Raw genomic sequence first — 21,551 nt, forward strand, 5'->3', positions numbered from 1 at the left:
TGGTTGGGCTTTAAGAGCAAAAGTGTTGGACAAGTGGAAATGAGATGTTGTCCCAAAGTATTATCTCCTTGCAAAGCTTATTTCCCTGCAATCCCCCAGCACTTTTCTCCCAAACAGACCCATTTCCCATATTGGAGTAGAGCTGAAGGAAAAGCACTATCTTGTATGATTTGATCTGTTCCACAGCCCCTTCTGGTGTAACATTTTGTCTCATAAACACACTTTATGGCAAACTTGTGGAAATGTGAACTTAGAATCAGTTGTAGGAAGATTCCCATGTTGAATTCACAGTAAAAATTGTAAGCTCCTGCTCAAATATCCCTCCTTCCCTCTTGCCAGCAAAACCTCTGCTGCTGATCTTAAGAGGTTGGAATCATATGCTGACACATTTCCTACTGACATCACCCATTGGAGGTCTCTCACTTACCTGTTGTGTTCGTAAGTTCGAAGGTGATTGACTTGTCAGGAATGCCACAAACATTTCTAACGGACACCTGACATGTGTAACTGGCATAGTCTTGGGGTCGCAGATTTTTCAGCTTCAGGACTTTGGTTTCTCCCTGGATTTGGAAGGAAACAGAAAGAGGAAGTAGAAGAGGAAGCGGAAGGGGGAGAGATTGACAGATTTTAATATGACCCAGACAGTGTTTCCATCAAAGAATGTTAGGATTGGCTCGTACATGCAAACAGTCCTGTCCAACTTCCTCTATGCTTAAGTACAACACAGGAGATGATTGAGGCGGAGGGGAGAATCACAGCACACAGAGAGGCAACATTTAACCCTTCCTTCCCTCTCCAGTTCTGAACCCCACCCACCCACCTCCCTGTGCAGCAGCCAGGCATAAAAAGAAACCTCCCAATTTCACCAATGGAAAGCTTCCCCCCCCCAACTGTTGGGCCATAAACCTACAAAGTACAGGGCACAGTTTTAAGATGTGTGATGCCATAACATTGCTGTAACTTTGGATCTGGTCAGGGCATGGCCAGGAGGGAGATCACATGGGAATCCTATGTATACCGGTACTACATTGAGTGCCATAGAAGGAAGATGGGGTGGCAATATTATGAATCAATGCGTCTCCTGCAACTCCCTTTCCTAAAACAATTGATCTTATATGCAGAATATCATTGACAGATGTGTGTCCAGTCTTCCAGGGAAGGAGATTTCACTCTCTATATAGGCAGCTTATTCCAAATGCTCAGCTGCCCTGTAGTTTAAATATTATTGCTTCTTGTCCTTTCTTCACCAGCTAGGGCAAACAGTTATTACTCTCATTTTCCTGGAATGCCTCTGAATATTTGGAAATGGTCAGCATATTCTGCCTTTTGAGCTTACACTCTAAAAGGTTTCCAAAAGGTTTCATTCACATATTTGATAAATATGCCATCCACTACCTCAACAAAACCTTGAATATGCAAATAGTAGGAGTGTGCATTAGCTCAGTGTACTTCCCCAATCACTAGGTGAATAGGATTCATTCTCCTGAGGTCTTGACATTGTTTCAGGGATTCCCTTAATGCTCTGAATCATTCTGTGGATTCAGGGGCACCAAAAAATGCTGCATTTAAAAACAAACCTATTTTTCTCCCCTGATTAAAGCAACTACTGCATTTTTTAAAAAGTGAAACCAAGCTGACAAGGGAAACACCCCGAGTTCTCTCCAATCACAGTGATTTGGAAGAATGTCGAGGTGAATATTACGAACTGTTTTTTATGCAGATCTGTGCCTTCCCCATGGCAGTCAGTTGAAACATTTTCCCCCCAGAGAGAATAGGTTGTGTCCCTCAAAATCCCTGGTGTGTGGGGCAAAAGCCAACTCCCCACCAACAACCCTTTGGGAAACAAGATCCTTGCTGGGGAGGGATAACATTTACCCCCCCCACCAGTCTTCACGAGGAAACTATTCTGATCTGGTGGTGGTGGGGAAACAAAACAAAAAAAACCAGCAGTTGGAGGTGGGTCCACAGGTGAAGCCCAGAACAAAATTGAAATCCTATATATGCGTGCTCTGAAGTAAGTCCAATTGAGTGCAAAGGAACATAGTCCTAGAAAAGCGGATACAGAATTCTAGGATGATTCACCTAGGACATAGCAGCTTTAAATGGGGCCTTTGACATGGTTGGGGGGAACAGACTTTCCCTTTTGCTTTAAGCAGAAAACTGAGCCAGGCTATCTTTTTCTTCACGTCATTTGACAGCTGTGGGATGAAAAACTATATTGCTAAGGTCCACCTGTATCATATGAAATGAATTTCATTACTCTACAAAATGAGTTCCTTATTTCTTGCCCTTACTCTTCTGCGTCACCAATACAGTCCTTCTTAATAATCTGCACTTAGTGCTATCTTGCCGAAGTTTCCATTTTGATTTTTGGATCATTAAAAAAAATGCCCCACTAGTTTATAATGATTCTTTCTTTCTTTCCTCCTGCATGGATATGGTTTTCCATAACTTATCAGTCCTCTTGACCTCCTGTTTCCATTTAAAAGATCTTTCCAAAGGACTTTCCAGACTAACTTTTTGAGGCTGCCATGCCAAGTTAGGCATGCAGCATTGGATATGTCAACATTCTGGTCAAGCAGCATACTAATTAGGAGCTCTGAGCAATGTTGCACTGCTTGTGTTAGGTTCCACTTGCCTTTTTGCTTCAAGAAAATCTGTTATAGAGAATGTCTTTCATGAGATCACATATAATGCCACCTAGGATAGCTCAGTTGGTAAGAGTATGAGACTCTTAATCTCAGGGTCATTGGATTAAGCCCCACACTGGGCAAAAGATTCCTGCATTACAGGAGGTTGGACTAGACGTTCTATGATTCTACTACAAATTCACTAGAGCTGACTGTGCAGCTCAGAACATGATGTTCACACAACTGTATGCAATGGAATGTGTAATATATGAACTAGAAGAGTAAAATAAATACCTAAGAGGCCAATACCCCTGTGAAAAACACCTCCCTGGAGAATGGTTGCTAAGCGGCATGAACAATGGCATTTACAGCCTGCCTGTCAACAAGTGATTTATGCAGGGTTCGTATGCGTCCGATTTATTGATCAGTAAACGTTGAGTAAATGTGTAGAACCTGGGACTGTAAAGCCTAAACTATTAAGTCTACAATTCACTTTACTCCACTTGTTAATGTAACCAACTGTCTAAGCTTCATTTTAAAGAGCCGTATGCCGTCACAAAGCTGAGATGGCAGAAGGCATACAGATGAGTGTGACATTGTGACAAACTTTTCTGTCTCATCTTAGCCATACAGTAGTATAAACTTAACACAGTGTTTGTATTTCCTAGTTACGTGATCCTATGAAACTGCTGGTTCAGATATGCTCCTATCATAGGTCGCCAAACTTGGCTAGTCAATGGAATGTGATAGTTGCTATCCTATCATACAGTTATTTATAGTGGTTATGTGAAATAAGGTTTCTAGGGCAGGAACTAACCAGAAGATCATCCAGACTTCCTCTTGTTGCAAATAGGATCAATGAATCCATCCTTCTATTCTATGAACTGTTTGGAGTAAGGTAGAGTGTACTGTAATTTCTGGAAGCAAAAAGGACTAAACAGAATTTATTTTTGTAAAAGATGGTTGAAGCAACAGATTTAATTCTGGACGGTATCCAGATGCCCATTTGTGAGTTGTTGTAAAGAGAAATATGTCTAAACAAGATAATTGTAATTAATATTTTAAAAGGTTTGTAGGAATGATCCTATACATTCTTGGGGTGTAGCTGCAAGAGAAAATACCTGTAGGTTGTTGTACTTATTGTATTTTGCACCTTTGAGATTACAAACCAAATAAATACATTATCAAATGCATCGTCAGTGCTCTTTTTCTAGAAAAAGAGGTGCCAGAACTCACCATGAACACCTCCCTTCTTCTCTTATAATGGCAATGGCACCCACCTGAACTGGGCCAGAACTGAGTTCCAGTGAGTTCCAGCTGCAAAAAAGCCCTGGGTATCATGTTGGGTGAGATGGCCACATCTGCTCCATACATTTACATCACAATTATACCACTTTAACAGTCATGATTTCCTCTAAAGAGTCCTGAAAAAATGTAGTTTTTAAGAGTGGTGAGAGTTTTAGGATACTCCTATTCCCCTCACCAAGCTACAAGTCCCAGAGTTCCTTAGGAAAAGGAATTGACTGTTCAACTACTCTGGGAACTGTGGCTCTGTGAGGGGGGTGGGGTGGGGGTCTCCTAACAACCCTTAGCAACCTCAACAAGCTACATTTTCCTGGACTCTTTGGCAGAAGCATGACTGATAAAGTGGTAGAATAATGGTTCAAATGCATGGCGAGGATGGGGTTGCCAAGACTGGGCAGACTTTTGACGTATTTGGTGGTTGCGCAAATATATAAAAATTGGTCAATTATAACTATTTAGAATGTAAGTGGGTATAAGGTAACTATGAGCCGATGGTTCTTCAGTTGGGAAAACTGGAACTTTCAGTATGAAGTTTTAAAGGAGAAAAATATTGCCAACACCAATTTTAATGGGTAAAATATGGAAGAAAAAAATTATAATTACCATCTGTAGAAGAATGTGAAAGTAATACCTGGCAGAGAACAGTGACACTAAAGAGTTCCTGTTTTAAAATATTTTGGGGATAGATTATGCAAAAATGAGTCACTGGAACAGTGGGATAAGTTTTGTTCAATATTGGAAGTGCAAAAAAATAACTATTATGGTATAAGCGAGCAGGTGCTAGAGGCTATATGATAAAGCAGAGAGATGAGTTGTTATGAGCATATTATATTGATTTGTTGGAAGCCGCCCAGAGTGGCTGGGGCAACTCAGTCAGTTGGGTGGGGTACAATGATTGTTGTTGTTGTTGTTTAGTCATGTCCGACTCTTCGTGACCCCATGGACCCCACTCCTGTCTTCCACTGCCTCCCGCAGCTTGGTCAAACTCATGTTCATAGCTTTGAGAACACTGTCCAACCATCTCGTCCTCTGTCGTCCCCTTCTCCTTGTGCCCTCCATCTTTCCCAACATCTTTTCCAGGGAGTCTTCTCTTCTCATGAGGTGGCCAAAGTATTGGAGCCTCAGCTTCAGGATCTGTCCTTCCAGGGCTGATTTCCTTCAGAATGGATAGGTTTGATCTTCTTGCAGTCCATGGGACTCTCAAGAGTCTCCTCCAGCGCCATAATTCAAAAGCATCAATTCTTCGGCGATTATTATTATTATTATTATTATTATTATTAAATGAGATGAGAGCCTGTTGATTGATTCATGTTATAAATGGATTAATTTCTGGTTTAGTTTGTGGTTTTCCTGGTGGTTGTTTTTTGCTTGAACAGCTCCAGGCTGGCACAGCAAAAGAATGGCTGAGGATCTGAGATATCCAGTGCTAGACCTGCTCCACCCCTACCCTGCCATTTTAACACCCTATTATAGGGGTGTGGGCTGACTACTACTGGCAGGAATCCCACCACTGGTAACTTCACAACTGCCTGAGCTTCCAGTGACCACAGCAGTGGAAGACCCTCCACCATCACTGGCAGAAGGAAACCTCTGTCCAATCCTTGCTCTCTCCAGGAGCACAGATTGGGGGTTACAGTTGCTCCCTTATACGCAGTTATAACTGTTACGTTCGATTTGGCTATGTAAGCTACACCATGGAATGGGAACATGGATTTTATATACGTATGCGCAGTGCTTTTTTGCTGACAGTACAGAGACCCGCCAGCTCTTTTTTTCATATTGTGTTGGCAACTGCGGCACTTTTATAAAGATATGACTAATGGGAGAAAGAAAGAAAGAAAGAAAGAAAGAAAGAAAGAAAGAAAGAAAGAAAGAAAGAAAGAAAGAAAGAAAGAAAGAAAGAAAGAAAGAATTGTGTATGTATGTGTGCATATCTATATCCATACTTCTTTTTTGTCCATTTGGATGAAAATCGCAATTTACAAACAAACACACTCTCCTTCCAGCAGCCACGTTACCAAGTCTTCCAAGTCCACAATATGCCTTTTGAAGAAACAGATGAAGGGCAGGGAAGTGTTTACAGAGCAAGCAAGTGAGCCAAGTTTCAAGGAAAAAGCCAGAAGATAGCAAAGGGGAGAACAACTCCCAGATGTTCCATTTTGAGCATCAGTATAATCCATGCTCAGAGCCACATTAAAAAAAACAACACCTTTTAAAACTTTTTTTAGACCAGTGCAAGTGGAAACACCAAGAAATGAGTGTACGAAAAGAATAATGGCACATCACTGTCCTTCTGGTTTGTGGTTCCTTTAGTAAAATGGCCCACCTCCCCCAGAAGTTTTTTGTTTTTTGTTTAATCCAACAACAGAATCATTGCCAAGAGTTTGATGATCCAAACAGAGGAGCTTCACATTATTTATTATTATTATTATTATTTATTTAATTTATATACCGCCCTATGCCTAGAGGTCTTCGCATGACAAACTAGTCAGTCTCTGAGCACATTAAAGAACAAGCAGTCCTGATATGAAGGTCCCACACTCAACGCGCGCGCGCGCGCACACACACACACACACACACACACAAGAAACAATATTGTATTTTATTGACTTGTTTTCTTACCAGTACTCACCCATAGCTTATTTTTATCTATGAGAACAGATCAATTGAGTTGTCTGCTTAGGGCAGGCACCCCCAAACTGCGGCCCTCCAGATATTTTGGCCTACAACTCCCATGATCCCTAGCTAACAGGACCAGTTGTTGGGGAAGATGGGAATTGTAGTCCAAAACATCTGGAGGGCTGAAGTTTGGGGGTGCCTGGCTTAGGGTATCTTCAGATTTCATAGGGCAAATGTGAGAATGGATGTGTGTTTTGCACATCCATTTCCCTTGCTTCCTGTGTAGCAACTGCAAAGAACTTGTGCATGTCCCCTAAGATTCGCAAGCTCTCCTTGCATCTGAGGCACACATATCTCACTGCAAGGCCTTCCCTGTCTGGATACTGTGCTGGAAGTATATTTTTTAAAAAAAATCATAGGCATGAATCCATTGTGCATCCATTCTTACTGACATCCAAAGGCATGCAAGTCTCTCTTTCATCTAGCTGACTGTTTCCTCTGCATGCAAGGAAGGATAGTTTTAATAAGCCATGTACTGGGCTATATTAACTGAGACGCTGCCTGGGGCACACCAGGAAAATCAAACTCCGCCAGAATCCACACAAGAGTCCAGCCTGAGGTTGGCAGATAGATGTGTGGGATGAAGCTTTCCCAAAAGAACTGCCCTTTCCTTTCTCCCTTCTACGTTATTTTCCTTGTGCTCCTTACGTCGTCTCCCCGGCAGAAGCTCTGAAATTAACTATAGTAGTGCAATACAAAGGAAAGGCTGGAGGCACCATTTCCCAGACTGCTTTTGGCAGCACAGCCACAGCTCCCTAAAACTATCCAGGAATTCAGAGGAAGAGAGAACCACTAATAAATGATTTAAGGAAAGAAAGCACACAGGAAATCTCGAGAGTTTTGATCCTTTCTTTGTTGAGCACAAAAGAAATGCCACATTCACCCTGTAAACTCTTCTCAAATTGTACTTCCTCACTAGATGTTTCAGCATTTTCAAGCAACGACAAACATTTAAAAAACAAAACAAGAGAGGCAGTGCATTCATGAAGCACAGGCAACCTAGGAAAAAGCAGCTTACTGCTATATGGTTCCATAGGTCTCACAACATGGTCTGGTCACTTGCAAACCAAGTGCTTTTTCAGTCCTCAGCAAGATTTGCCCTTCTTCATGGAGCTCTTAACTTTCCAGGTGGAAATAGGAACTTATCATCATCATCATCATCATTGCTTCTGAGCTTCTTATCATCCAGCAGGGCAGGGAAGTAAGCCTACTGTTTCCCCCAGGGTGCACCACAATGTCTGTGTCACTCTTGTTTGAGCGAAAAGGTGACAATGTCAACTGCAAGGGGGAGGCCAGGCCTGAAGGACAGCAGAAGCAGTATATTTTCTTCTGGTATCTCCAAACTTGACCAAAAGTCACCAGAAGGAGGGAAGCAGCACTTAACAAGCAACAGAAGCCCCATATGTTTCTCTCATGAAAGGTGGCAGCACCTTCTAAGCGCAGAAACACACCTTGGATTTGAGTATCATATGTGCCAGGATTATTATGCTGTAGACTGGCTCTCACACAAAAATATTCAAAGGCATTTCACTCAATCTAAAGGAGAAACTATGCCATTGGGAGGCTTTTCAGTGTCCCCCAAAATTTCCAGTTTCTTGGGAAAATTGTAAACATGTCCTTGAGGGGGGAGAGATGAGGGGAACACTACTCCTCCCCCCAGTCTTCATATCTCTAGTCACTATCTCTAGTACACTTCCCTATCTCTAGTACAGTGGTGCCTCGCAAGACGAAAGTAATACGTTCCGTGAGTCGCTTCGTCTTGCGATAATTTCGTCTTGCAAAGCGCAGTTTGCCGCAGCAAGAACAAACAAACAAACAAACAAAAACCACCGAAAAACTTTGTCTTGTGAAGCGCGGCCATAGAAAACTTCGTCTTGCGAAGCGCCGAAAACATCGCAAAGTTGCGCGAGGCATTCGTTTTGCGAGGTACCACTGTACACTGTCACCACCCTTCAGCTGAAAGAAGAAAACACGGGAAGTCCTTTTTCTCTCTGTGTCAACCGTTATCCACTGAGGAGCTAGAAGTGGGAGAGAGGCCTGGGAGTATAATAAAACCTCTCCTCCTCTCAGGCTCTAGGCTGGCAGCCCAAAGCAAACAGAAGTCTCAAGAAGAACACAAAGTTTTTTGTTTTGTTTTACAGCTAGCATCCCTCTCACCTGTGTATATAATGGTTCATAGATATCCACTCCGTTATCCTGGCTGTGGGAAAGGGTCTCGGAGCCTCGCCTCCAGATGAAGCGAGCAGGTGGGTTGGAGTTGACTGTGCAGCGAAGGAAGACTGTTTTCTCCTGATAGAAACTTCCGCGTACGTCGCTGATGGTCTGGTGAACAGTGAGGATGGGCTCGTCCAAATCTGCAAGGAAGGGAAGGAGCCCACAGCAGCTATTAGCGCAGCTTAGGCCAGGATGCACCACGGTCTGCTGGTCAGCCAGAACTCCAAGAAGGAAGGGCAGGACAAGGGAAAGGCCCATAGAGCCCCACCACAATTCACTCCACTAAGAACAACAGCTGGTAGGCTTCCAGGCGCTCCTACAGAAGATTGTCCTGATAGGTACCTGAAGGCAAAGTGACCGACTAAACCAGTGACTCATTGCTCAACACTACTGCATTGGGGGACGGGATGGGACGGAAGACAAGGAATAAGTTTAATCACTTACAGTATTTGGCAAATATATAGGCTTCCCGTCATCGTAACAGATCCCAGGGCAGGTTACAATGCAAAAAAATTGGAGGTTTTATTGCAACCAAGCAGTATATAAATTTTATTTTAAGTAAATAAATAACAATCCACATCAGACACCCCCAAACTGCAGCCCTCCAGATGTTTTGGCCTACAACTCCCATGATCCCTAGCTAACAGGACCAGTGGTCAGGGATGGTGGGAATTGTAGTTCAAAACATCTGGAGGGCCGAAGTTTGGGGGTGCCTGATCCACATAATACTTGAGGAACTCCAGTTTATCAGTGGTAAGGAGAAGCCCAGGTGACCTGGTAAGAATGGACTAGCCTCCTTCGTTACAGGATATGTACCTCGGATTCTCAAATTAGTGCCCCCCCCGGAGGCTTACGTATCTGCTAGACCAGTGTTTCTCAACCAGTGTGCCTCCAGATGTTTTGGGACTACAACTCCCATCATCCCTAGCTAGCAAGACCAGTGGTCAGGAATGATGGGAGTTGTAGTCCCAAAACATCTGGAGGCACACTGGTTGAGAAACACTGTGCTAGACAACTATATAGAACCTTAAAATGCCTAGTTCAGGAATGGGATAAACTTAAAGAGTAGGCGAGAAGGAGGAGGGATAGACAGAATAAACTGCTGAGATGGAGAGTCATTTTACAGGCAGAAAAGAGGAACATGATACAATATTGATCATGTAAAATATGAGAAGCAAAACATAAGGAAGCACTGACATTGCTGTCTTCTGCTCCTCTTTCTTGTACCCCATTAAATAGTTTTTTGCCCCACTCATTAAACATATGGGCCAATTTTTAAATTTGGGATTTGAAAGATTCACATATGGACACAGAACATTTTGCAATGAATAGCATTTTTAATTTTTTTGGCGCTTAACCTGCATTCCTTGGGAAAATAAACTTAAGGCAAAAAACACTTCATTTCTTCCTTAACTTTATCTTCCCATCCCTGCCTGTCCAGTGTCTTCTCTAAAGGGGACAAAGACCACTCCCCCCCCAGCTCCATGTGGTCAGGTTTGCTGACATTTTCTCTCTCCCCTGCCATTCCACCAGCACCTCTCTAACTCCCCCCACCCCTTCCTCTGATAGTGCCTCCCATTCAGAATAGGGCACCTCCTCCTCTTCTCTAGATTGTCTCCTATCTTTCATCTGCACAGATTGATCATTAATTAATACAAGACAACTTGGCCCCAGTAAGCTGGAGGGGGGTGGGTGGGACATGCCACACAAACCCCTTAAATAAATTTTTCATTTTGCTACCTTACTGTTAACAAACCATATGGCAAAAGAAACCTGCAGGTGTGTTCTGATATTTTAAGCACCATACCTATATTTGTGCCAGTTGACAGAATTTAAGTAGCTTGTAGTTCAACTGCAGGTAGGGAATTAAATTTCTAAATGACATCCCAATTTTTTTCTTTCTTTTTTTTAAAAAACCTTCTTGCATCCAAAAATCAGAGAAGAGTTTAGGAGCAAGAGCCTTTCTCCTTGATGTGTTAGTTTTCTACATGCATATCTTTTCTGGGGAAATCATTGTGTGGAAAACATTCAAAATTGGTACCATGCAGGAAGAACTCTACAATGTGATACCACTAAAGGCACTGGTTTGTTTAATGAGCCTCCTTCTTCCAAGGCATCTCCAAGATCAAGCAGGCAGAGAACCAAGGAGCCCTTGAATCAAACACCATCATTCTTACCATCCATCTATGTTACTGCTCCATTTAATGATCTACTAATATGGAGAGACAGGGCTAAATCAGATTAATGAAACTTGTCATCATGTTTCATATGCTGCTTCCCCCAGACGGTTGGAAAGGCCGATGGTGGGAAGGGGATAGCCATTGAACTCAGTTGGTCGATCCCAGTCTTACACTGACGTGGACCAAAAATCAGTCCCTTTGTTTTAAAGTGAAGAATCTACGAAATGAAACTAGTTAGAAAAAGTGCTTGCATCCTGGAGTTTGGTTCTCACAGGGCCCATTAAAGCAGAGCCTGTTTTCTCTCTCCCCCGCCCCTACATTTCCACCAAGCTCTTTTACGCTACTGGGTTTTAAAGAAATTGATTTAGATATATACAAGCCTAGAAAATCTGGTTTCAAGGGGAGAGATGACTTTCTGCTAAAAGCAGACATTTCCCATCAAGACATTTGCTTGGACCAGGCTATTTGCATATTTTAATGAGGCGCGTGTTTTGAAGAGACAGTGTTTGTAATGGAGGCTGAGATTCGTTAGCCTGATAATATGGGTCTGCAGTTCAGACACACGGATGGAGTTGTTAGCTGGGTGGCAACAGAGACGAAGAGAGAGAGGAGAGACACAAAGAGATGTACGGCCAGATTAAAGCCCCTTCTGAAACACTTGGTTAGGAGATTTGGCCGACGTATGCAAACTCTTCGCACTGCCCCACTTCCTTATTCTGTGCCAAACCCTCTAATAGCACTCTCCTATTTTCCTTCTAAGTGCCAAGGCTACCTCTTCCCTCTACAAATCTTTTTGTGAGAACCTGCTGTGACCCCAGATAGAGGCGGCAGACTCATTTGGAAAGATGATTAAATCCCCCAGAATGGTTATGGCTTGGAACTACACATTCCCTACAATGTGCAGAGGGACTCTCGTTTATATTAACGGGAGAATGAGACCTTTGTGCAGTAGCTAAACTTTCAGTTATTTTATTTTTCCCGTGCCTTGAGATCATATCCACCATTCAAGTGAGAAAATATGCTTCCCATTGGACTCATCACTATTTCTATCCCTGAGCCGCCTCTGCATTTTGCTCTTTCTATTCCCTTCCTTGCTGCATTTCCTACTCGGGTGGGGCTTCGGGGCCTGCCCTCTTCCTTGTTCCACAAGCTAAAATATAAAAATAAGAATCAGTGACAATGAAACAGCTGAAATAGCATTACTGGGCTTCAAGAGACGATAAGGCAAATTGGGCTACAGTATAACTCACCTGATGTAAATCTCAATTATTCTCCAGGCCTGATTCCCTCATTCATTTTTTGACATGATAAAGTAGCTATAACAAGGTGACTTTTCCTTCCCAATTTTGCCAGGCAAGTTTTTCCTCCAAATGCTCCTTAGTGTGGCGGGTCCTCATCTTTATCCGCTGCTGGAGAATCTGAATTCTCTATCAGTCTCCAGGATGTGAAAACTATCATCTCTGGCCATGCTGGGGAGCATTCAGGAAAGACCTTGCTGTGCCAAAGTGGCAGAGGAAAGTATAGCTGTAGTGACTCAATCGTGTCAAAAATAAAAGTAAGAACTGAGCATGAATTCATGTATTTGTGATTCAATGGGCTGGTTTGAAATTAAGAGGGCTTTGTGGGCTCTATCCTTGGATAAAGCAGTTAACATTACCCTATGATGATGTAATGGTGAGTCAAACATTTTTTGTTGTGGGGGGGGGGAATAGATCTTGCCTTGTGCACTGATGGGTTTGTAACAAAAAAAAACCTGAAAGGGCAGGAGAACTCCAATTTGCTTGAGTCAACAATGGTCTTTCCAGCATCAAGCAATGATATAGCTCTGGGAGTGGAGCTGTTTCAGTGAAATATAGGGAGGTTTGGGTATCAGGAGAATCTGATAGCCATATGAACAGAGCTGCAAGTGGCATGGTGGTATCAGTGTGGGCGGGGCACAAAAGTCATACTAAAGATGGGCCAAAAATCACTCCCCACTTTCTTGGCTCCTTTCATCTTCCATTCAATTGGGGAGCGAACTCCTATAGCTTTTTTTTTTTAGGGGACAGGAGAACTGAAAATTCCACCGTCATTTCCTGTTTCTCAACTTGTCTGTAGGAAGATGCTTAGAGCCCCAGGAAGTTTGTGTGCACCATGAAACCTGGCACCACAAACTCTTCCTGCTTCTCTGCAAGACTCCATTCCACTCCAGCTAAGCCTCGACATCTCCCCACAATAGGTAGAATAATCCAAAGGCTCAAATCTTAGCAAAGATAAGAAATATTACTAACATTTGCATAGCGCTTTCGAGAGTTCAAGGCACTTCACAACAGCTCCCTACTAAAATGGCCTATCTAGTAGAATAAAGATTCCATCTAAGCTATGTTACAAATTAATTCAACTCACGGGTTGGTGACTTGCCAATTGATACAACCATGTGGGATGTTTCAATACCAACATAACTTTTAAATGTCCCTTCCTTCCATCTGGCTTCCCTTTTTCTTTCTCCCAACATGGAAAGGCTCCAAGCAGCAGCTTCCCTGATTAATGCTGATAACTGGGGACTTTGTGCTAGTGACAGCAGTTTCCTACATCCCCAGCACACCTGCCTTGCTGGCATTAATTGAAACACAGCAGCAGACCGCCTGGCTTTCTCCTACGGGGATTTATGGGAAGCTTTGGAAACAGATCTGGGTGGGGAAATGGCAACACATGACCTAATGCTCTCCTGCAAACTGAGAGCTGCTTTGGAAATCAGTCTACAAACAACTTTGGCTCTTCTGGAAGGGCACCATCTTCAGAACGAGGATGGTCAACAAGCAAGACGATGCTCACAGCTGGTGCCATTGCTATTACTTCAGTGGAGCCACCTCAGGAATCTGTGGCCTGTTGTCTACTTGTGTGTCTTTGCTAGCAGTGATTTGGTCTCGGTCCCAAGTTGGGACAGGAGAAAAAATTGGTCCAGTTCACATCTGAGGCCTAATTTGTTCTTTCAGAAACAACAGACAACCAAAATGCAGACATCCTTTGAAACCTGCACTTCTGTGAATTTCCCAGCGCAGTTGTCTAGCCAAGCAACGTGTACAAAATGCATATACTTAGCTAAAGTGTGCATAAAAATGCATGTGATTTTCACATGCATTTTTATGCATACTTTAGCTAAGTATGCATTAGATTATAGAGCATATGTTTTGCAAAAGGGTGTATATTAGGAGAAAATTTCAATAAAATACTGATGAACTTTCAGGAGGACTCGCAAAAACAATTCATGGACTGAGGTGGAAATGTGGAGAACCAAACTTAAACTGAAAGAAACTGAAACGGACAGATTTGGCCATGTCAAAGTGAGAGACACACACTACTGTCATCTCAATTCTGGCTGAATAGAATCGATGTCCAGCATCTACCTCCAGGACCAGGGGCACCATGAGTCTGAATACCAATTGCTGGGGAACAACAGTGGGTAAAGGCTCGTGTCCTACTTGTGAGTTTGCTAAAGGCATCTGGTGGGCCACTGGGGGAAACAGGATGCTCGAAAAGACAGGTCTTCAGTATGATCCCACACTCATCTTATATTCTCATCTGTTAGGCAGTGGGGTCATGGTAATCTGCAGGGTCCTTCTCCCGGTCAACAGTATAAAAATGGATCTCTGTGCATTTGCGCTATATTACACTATGTGGTTCAGAAGACGCCTTGGGTCTGGCTACTAACAACTGAAAATCTACAATCAAGAATTACACACTAATGGCAGGAAGGAAAGACATTGTGCCAAACAGTAGAGCATGCAGTTAAAGGTCATCTATGTAAAGGACTAACTAGGACCTTCCCAGTCCTCTCATTCATGCATCTATGAAGCACTCATAAAATACAGGCTCTTCTGCAGGGCAGGAAAAGAAAAAGTAGTAGAAAGGAGGCAGCATATTACCAAGTCCATCTGCAGAGTAGATGTTAGTATCAGAAAGCCCTTGGCCACCCAATTAACCCCATAGCTCTAAAGGTCAGAGATGCATGAAGAACAGCAGGAGTCTGCATCAGCTTAGATCCAAACAGCATCCTAGAAGCAAAGGGAAACCCCACAAGGATAAAGCCCCACTTTAGTTCTCAACTAAAGTGCCCGGCATGTTATCAAGTTCAGATAAGCAAGGAGAAGCACAGAGGAGAGGAGAGCCTAACCTTTCTAAGAGAAGCTCATGAATTTCCAAGAAGGACCACAGCTGGCGTCTATAGGGATTCTGTCACCCCATCTATGGTGGCACCAACAGCAAAATGGATTGCTTGCACTTAGATCTGAATGTTGGAGACACATCTGTTTTGAAATGTCATTATCAGGGCTAATGAAAGCAAGCCCTGCCGTAGGACAGCAAAGTTTTCAGAAGAGGAGGGCAGAGAAACAACTGTGAATAGGGAGGTGTCCAACTTGCTACCAGTGGGACCCCATGGGAAACTCACCGAATCAAATTTGGGTGTGTACAGTGCAGCTGATTTGAGTGCTGGATGAGAAAGCTCCATCAGACTTTGATGCCTGTCCATAAATCCTAGAGTTAGAGACTAGGGTGATGGCATATCAGCAGGCTCCAGAAATTCTCTTTTCTGGGGTGTGTGGGTGTGTGTGATGTGCGCTTGTTTGGGCCCTGAGTGAGAACTGGGGTGGACCGAGTAAGAGCTGGGAGGTGTTGAGTAGGGAAGTGTCTACCAATATATAAACACTGATATAAACTCTGAATTGATTTTGAGGGTTTTAATTGGTTATTTTTATAACACTTGTTAGTTTGCCACCCATCATTTATAGGTAATTTTATTGATTAAGCAGTATAGAAATTGCCCAAATGAGATAAATAGGGCTCTCGTGGACTTCTAGGAGGGGCAGGGGAAAGTGGATTTTGAAGTGAAATGTGGGGTTTTAAATAATTTTCCTATCTAACGTATTTTGAAGCCTAGCAAGTTACAACATTGTTTTTCAAAAGCTGCTCTGAGGCTGATTGGCTGGGAGGAGGCAGCAGTGGCTTTTAGAGCCCTATAAAACTCCCCTCCCAGGCTGCTGTGATTGCCACCAGGCACCTACAAAAGGAAGCAATAAGTATTTGTAGACCAAATAAAAGTATTGCATCCCATGCAGATGGGATCAATCACCACTAAAAGCATGAGAGGAGACGACTATACCAAACATCCCCTCAAAGCATCAACTTGTAGGGATATAAAAATGGGGAGGGAGGGGAGGGTGTATGAATAACAAGTCTGAAATATGAGGCACCCAAGCTAAGAAGCAAGAGGCTTTGAAAATATCAGAATGGGGGGAGGTCCTTTTAAATTAAAGGGATAGTGAGCTTCCTTCTTATTGTAGTCTTACATTTATTGTATTATTTATTTGCCACATTTGAGTTGAGGGTGATAAACATGTGAAGTGGGTAGGGCTGAAATAGGGCAATACAAGGTTATTGTTTTTTAATCATGGTGACCTCATACTGTGATTAGTCTGCCATACGGTGTCCTGTTTCAGGCATAACGCTAAACCATGGTTTAGCACTACATGAATGAGCCGAACCAAGCGTCAGGTGCATATACTCTCCATCATACAGTCATGAGGAAGGGATCTGAAGCATCCAATCACTGGTTTAAGTTAAGCATTACACCTGAACTTGGAGAATGTTGGGTAGTTTAAACAGTTAAGTACACCCATGTAGGAGAGGATCATAAACTATGGTTTGATCTTTGCTTCATTCAATAAAACATAGTTTAAACTAATGAGAGTTTCCTCCATTCAGACATAAGCTGGTTAATATTTTCCTTGTGCTCATGAAGGGGTTGGATGGAAGCATATGAGCCTGAGGTTCACTTCTCTTAATTCATGTCAAATCAAACCATGGTTTAGCATTCTTCTTCAAGGACACCCAAACCTACCTGATCCAAGTCCAGCACTCTACTCAAGACACCACTCTTTTTCTCATTCACATAGCCATTCATGAATAATTTAGTCCCCAGTTAAAAAAAAAAGGTCTGGTATTCCAAGATCAGCACCTTCAGGTAAGTGAGTGTGGCAGTAGCAGTGCCTGTCCCTTTGCCTCTGAGGTATGAGGATGCTTCTAGGTCAATGCAGAATTTCACTAGCCAAGCGATCAGATACGCAGTAGAACTGTGGGAAGCTTTGGATGGCCACAAAATGACTTACACTGCACATCTACTCGAATGGACTTGATGGCAGGGACCCCAACCCCATTCTCTGCTTTACAATAATAACGACCCCCCTGTAGCCTCTGGATCTTCTCAATCCGAAGGGTCTCATTAAACACCGATGTCTCTTGGAATTTGTCCGAGGCGCTGCCAGCAGTTTTGGTCCACCTCACCTAAAAGAGGGAATGAGAAAGACAGAGAAAGAGAGAAAGCACAGCTATAGGGCACAGACAAACTTAGCATTGGGGCTTAACACAGCAGATCATTACCAGCTCTCACATCTTGTGCTTGCTATCTATCTATCTATCTAATCTAAAATATGTGCCAGCTTTGACCAGCCCACAAGAAAACAAGATGTTCAGCAGTGGGTCTTTCAAACTAAAACTCATCTCCTTAAAACTTTGCAGCAGCTCTTAATGCAGTTTATTTCCGATCTGTTAGTGCTCTAACTGAAGCTTCAGCAAGTCTTTTTCATATGCAGTTTCACTGGTGGAACGCTCTGCCGCAAGAGACCAGGGTCCTGCGGGATTTGACATCTTTCCGCAGGGCCTGCAAGATGGAGCTGTTTCGCCATGCCTTTGGTCGGGGCCCAGTCTGACCCTCCTCCTTTTATAAGATCCTTTTATAAGACCCTGGATGTAAGTGGCCTCCCTAATACTTCCCACCAGCCTATATAAGACTAACACAAATAGTTGAGCCTGGTGAGCACTTAGTGTCCCCAGCCCCTATACTGGTAGTTTTAATTCGTGGGTTGCGAATTATATTTTAATTGATTGTTTGACTTTATGTTTTTAATTGTATTTTAATTGATTGTTTGATTTTATGTTTTTAACGCATTATATATTTTGATGTTAGCCACCCTGAGCCCGGTCCTGGCCAGGGAGGGCGGGGAATGATAATAATAATAATAATAATAATAATAATAATAAATCAGGCTGCTGGTGAGAAGCTGAATCACATGGCTTCCTGGACATATGAAGGACCATGGCTTGTATGAAGCACTGTAGTTCAGTTACAAAGCATAACCTTTGCAAGCAGAAGGCCCCAGGTTCAATCCTGAGCATCTCCTGGCAGGGTTGCGCAAGACTCCAGTCTAAAACAGTTTAAAAGCCACTGCCAAAGTAGAAAGAACTGAGATAGATGGATCAATCGTCTGACTCAGCATAAGGTAGCTTGCTATGTTCTGAGCAGGTGGTTTAGCCAACAATAGCCATACCTTCACCCCAGATACCTGGGGGTTTCACCAGCGAGGTTATGGCTAGTGTGAACTATGTGAGCAGGCTAGATAAATTCAACTACCCACACAGCTGTGCGAACAATGCTTGGGGTTCCTTGTGGAGACCATGCCACCCAGACTGGCATACGAACCAAGCCAGGAAGCTGAGGGGGGAAGAAGTAGGTGGGAAGACTCAGGAAAACAATACTGTAACATCTTCATGCATTCCCACAAAAAAACATAACCCAAAATATTTGGGAAATTCTGGAAGAAAACATTGCAAACATTTGTGTGTGAGAGCGGATGGGAAAGCCATTTCTACCTCAGGCTATAATTGCTTATCACTTGTTCTTTCTAAGTAGAATAACACTGAGAGCTAGGGTACAATTATCCCCATTTTGCAGAGGATGAAGCAAAGATCAAACATAGTGATTTGCTAAGGGCCACGCGAAGCCTAAGAAGGGCTGTGGAGAACAGAGTGTGGGTTCATACTGTATACTACGAAGGAGAACAACAATATCAATAGCACCCCACAGTCCCAACTTTAATCCGACCCCCTCCTTGCCTACAGACCTATGTACTAGGGAAATTCAGCTTGCAGATGATAGGGTTCTATGGACTCCACCCAGCACCCCACATTGTTCCATGTTTTTTTTTTGCTAATGGCTGCCCATGAGGGATTTATTTAGCCTTTGTCCTCTCATTAGAGGCCTGAAGCCTCTCAAAGTGCATTCTGTTTGCTTGGCTGCTTCAGTCAGTTCTTTAATCTTTCCTCAGCTTTTTTCATTTCAGCCTCATTTATTTAGTTTGACCACATTTTGGAGCTTTAATGACTAACTGAGAAAAGAGAAAGGAGAGGATAAAACAAAGGTTAAGAAAAAAGAAAGCTTTGATTGGGAAGTGCAGGGGGTGTCAACAGAGAGAGTGAATGAGGGGAAGGGGGCAGCTGTTCCATTCACAGTGGTCATTGACCATTTGCTTATGTTAATTCATTTAAATGTATGCAAATTTTAAAACTGCCTGCTGGCCTGTGTGGAGGAAACCAGATGAGTAAAGTGGCAGAGGTGGATGGGGGGGCGGGCGGAATAAAAGGGAGTAGAGGGCAGGAATTGGTAGCAAAAATGCTCATGTTCAAAAATTCAAAAGTCATGTGTGTAGATCATTCTTCTATGGATATGCCAAGTTGCTTATATTTATACGTTAAGCATCCCACATTCTGCAATACCTAGATTCCTCCTGAAGCTTCAGTTTCTCTCTGCTCTTCTATAATAAATGGAATCGTTTATATTTCTAAGCTCTCTGCCTTGATGGTATCTAGTTCTGGTAAGCCATGCTCTAAGCAGAATGTGGGTGTTAACTCTGCATAGCTGTGATTCTCATGTAATCTTTATAAGCCTTATTTATGTCTACAGAAAGAAAATACTCTGCATAATCATCCATATTTGTTACTATAGATCAACTGCCCTCTGTAATGAAGGATTGATTCACACGGTGAAATCTTTCAAGCACCACTTTCTTCAGTATGAGCTTCCCATGCACTAAGGCTAAAGTCACCTGGTGCTGTTGTCTTTTGAAGCTGCATTTGTGGTTACAAGGAACAAGGCTTCCTCTGTAGTGGTGCTTCCCCAGGAAGGTCCACTTGTACTTCAAAACGATTTCTACCTTCCCTCCCCGCCACCACAGCGGGGTTATAAACTGCCTTGAGAATCTGTTTTGAGTCTAATGCAAACAGGTGGGATTCTAATCTTTTATCATTTCTGTGACAACAGAACATGGAGAGGATATTAATCCCAGATTAGTAAGGAATCAGAAAGACACAGGGCTGGTCCAAGACGTTTTGCTGCCTGAGATGAAGTACATTCCACATTCAGTGCTGGTGACAGAGCAGCTTTCTCCATAATGCTTGAGGGCAACAGGCTAGTCTAGGAGGTACAGGTCAGGCCATGTGCCACAACACTGCTTCTTTCCTCACTTTGCCTAATAGTAGGGCCGTTCCTGAGGGAAATGGGTGCTTTCCCAGTGAATAGCTCTTGCAGCCTGAATTCTTTTAACTAGTTTGCTCTCTTGGGTGCATTGTGTCCTACATCCTATTTGTAAATAGCTACTTGCCTGTGATTCCACAGAGAAGATGACTGGCAGTCACAGTGATTCAGCTTCTGCAACTAGTAAGGCTATGCAAGAGCAGGAGGGAAGTGCTGTGATTTCTTCTGCTCTTAATGTACCTTACTCCCTGGAGGCCCCTATCCACATCATGTCACGCTCTCCCGGGTCCATTTAGGTGGTCACTGGCTGGTTTGTAGTGATGGTGTTCCTAGGCTGAGAGTCTTGTCTGCACACATCTTTGTCTACAATGTTGGGAGCGTCTCTCACCCTCGTACCGTGGGACTCCAGTAAAGGTTAGCAACGCTTCAAAATCAGATCCCTCTGGGAAATGAGTTGACTTAGCATGGTCAAGTATCTGAGTCAGCAATCTCCAAATACAGATGGGCAGAGGTGGGCTCAGCATTTCTACAAAAGGGAATGCTTGAAGTGAAGATGGAACACTACCATATCCAGCTGTGGCAGCAGAACAAGGATTTCTGCAAAAGCATTTCATTAATCAGGAGCTCAGGCTATTTCTGAGCTCATCACACACTGATGTTCTACAGAACATCTACACTAACATAGAGGGGAATTCCTGGCATTTGGCAAAACAGCACATAAAGAGTGAAAGTGCTTCAGGCGGCAAAAGGGACAGAGAGGTTACCTGTGGCCGTGGGTGCCCCGTAACCAAACACTGCAGAACAAGGGTGTCACCCTCCCGAATCGTGTACACTCGTTCACTGATGTTATCTTCTTTTACAACACATGCTTGCCCAGCATGGATGATTTGGGCCTGAGCAGGAGCTATGAAGAAAAAGAAAGAATTAGGGATGCTACTTTCCAGTGCAACCCATCCCCACTCACTGAAGCTCTACTGACGCATTACTGACACATGGGGCATATCATGTTGATGTGGAGTAGGGCTACACTTTCAGTCCCTAATCCCCACAGCCAGGTCTTCTTTCTGCAGCACCTGTGGCTATATGAACTTCTCTGCAAACGCGGGAGGCACATACGCATGGGTATGCGCTCCGTGCAATTGGAAAACTAAGACAATCATGTATCCTCATCATGCAGCGCTCCCACTGGTGGGTAGG

At 43.2% G+C, this 21,551-nt stretch overlaps 1 protein-coding gene across 2 annotated transcripts in view; it reads right to left on the bottom strand.

Annotated features, from left to right (window-relative positions):
- Positions 1-21,551, bottom strand: part of MDGA1 (MAM domain containing glycosylphosphatidylinositol anchor 1) — a 260,864-nt gene that overhangs the window by 149,316 nt on the left and 89,997 nt on the right. For both annotated transcript variants that reach the window (XM_035108147.3, XM_035108146.3), the window contains exons 2-5: positions 21,119-21,258; positions 17,155-17,329; positions 8,772-8,968; positions 428-560 (exon numbers count right to left, since the gene is read on the bottom strand). In XM_035108147.3, coding sequence (XP_034964038.3) covers positions 428-560; positions 8,772-8,968; positions 17,155-17,329; positions 21,119-21,258 — 645 coding nt within the window. The remainder of the gene's footprint in view (positions 1-427; positions 561-8,771; positions 8,969-17,154; positions 17,330-21,118; positions 21,259-21,551) is intronic.

The sequence above is a fragment of the Zootoca vivipara genome, chromosome 3 (genome assembly GCF_965207765.1).
Source record: "Zootoca vivipara chromosome 3, rZooViv2.hap1.1, whole genome shotgun sequence".
NCBI lineage: Eukaryota > Metazoa > Chordata > Lepidosauria > Squamata > Lacertidae > Zootoca > Zootoca vivipara.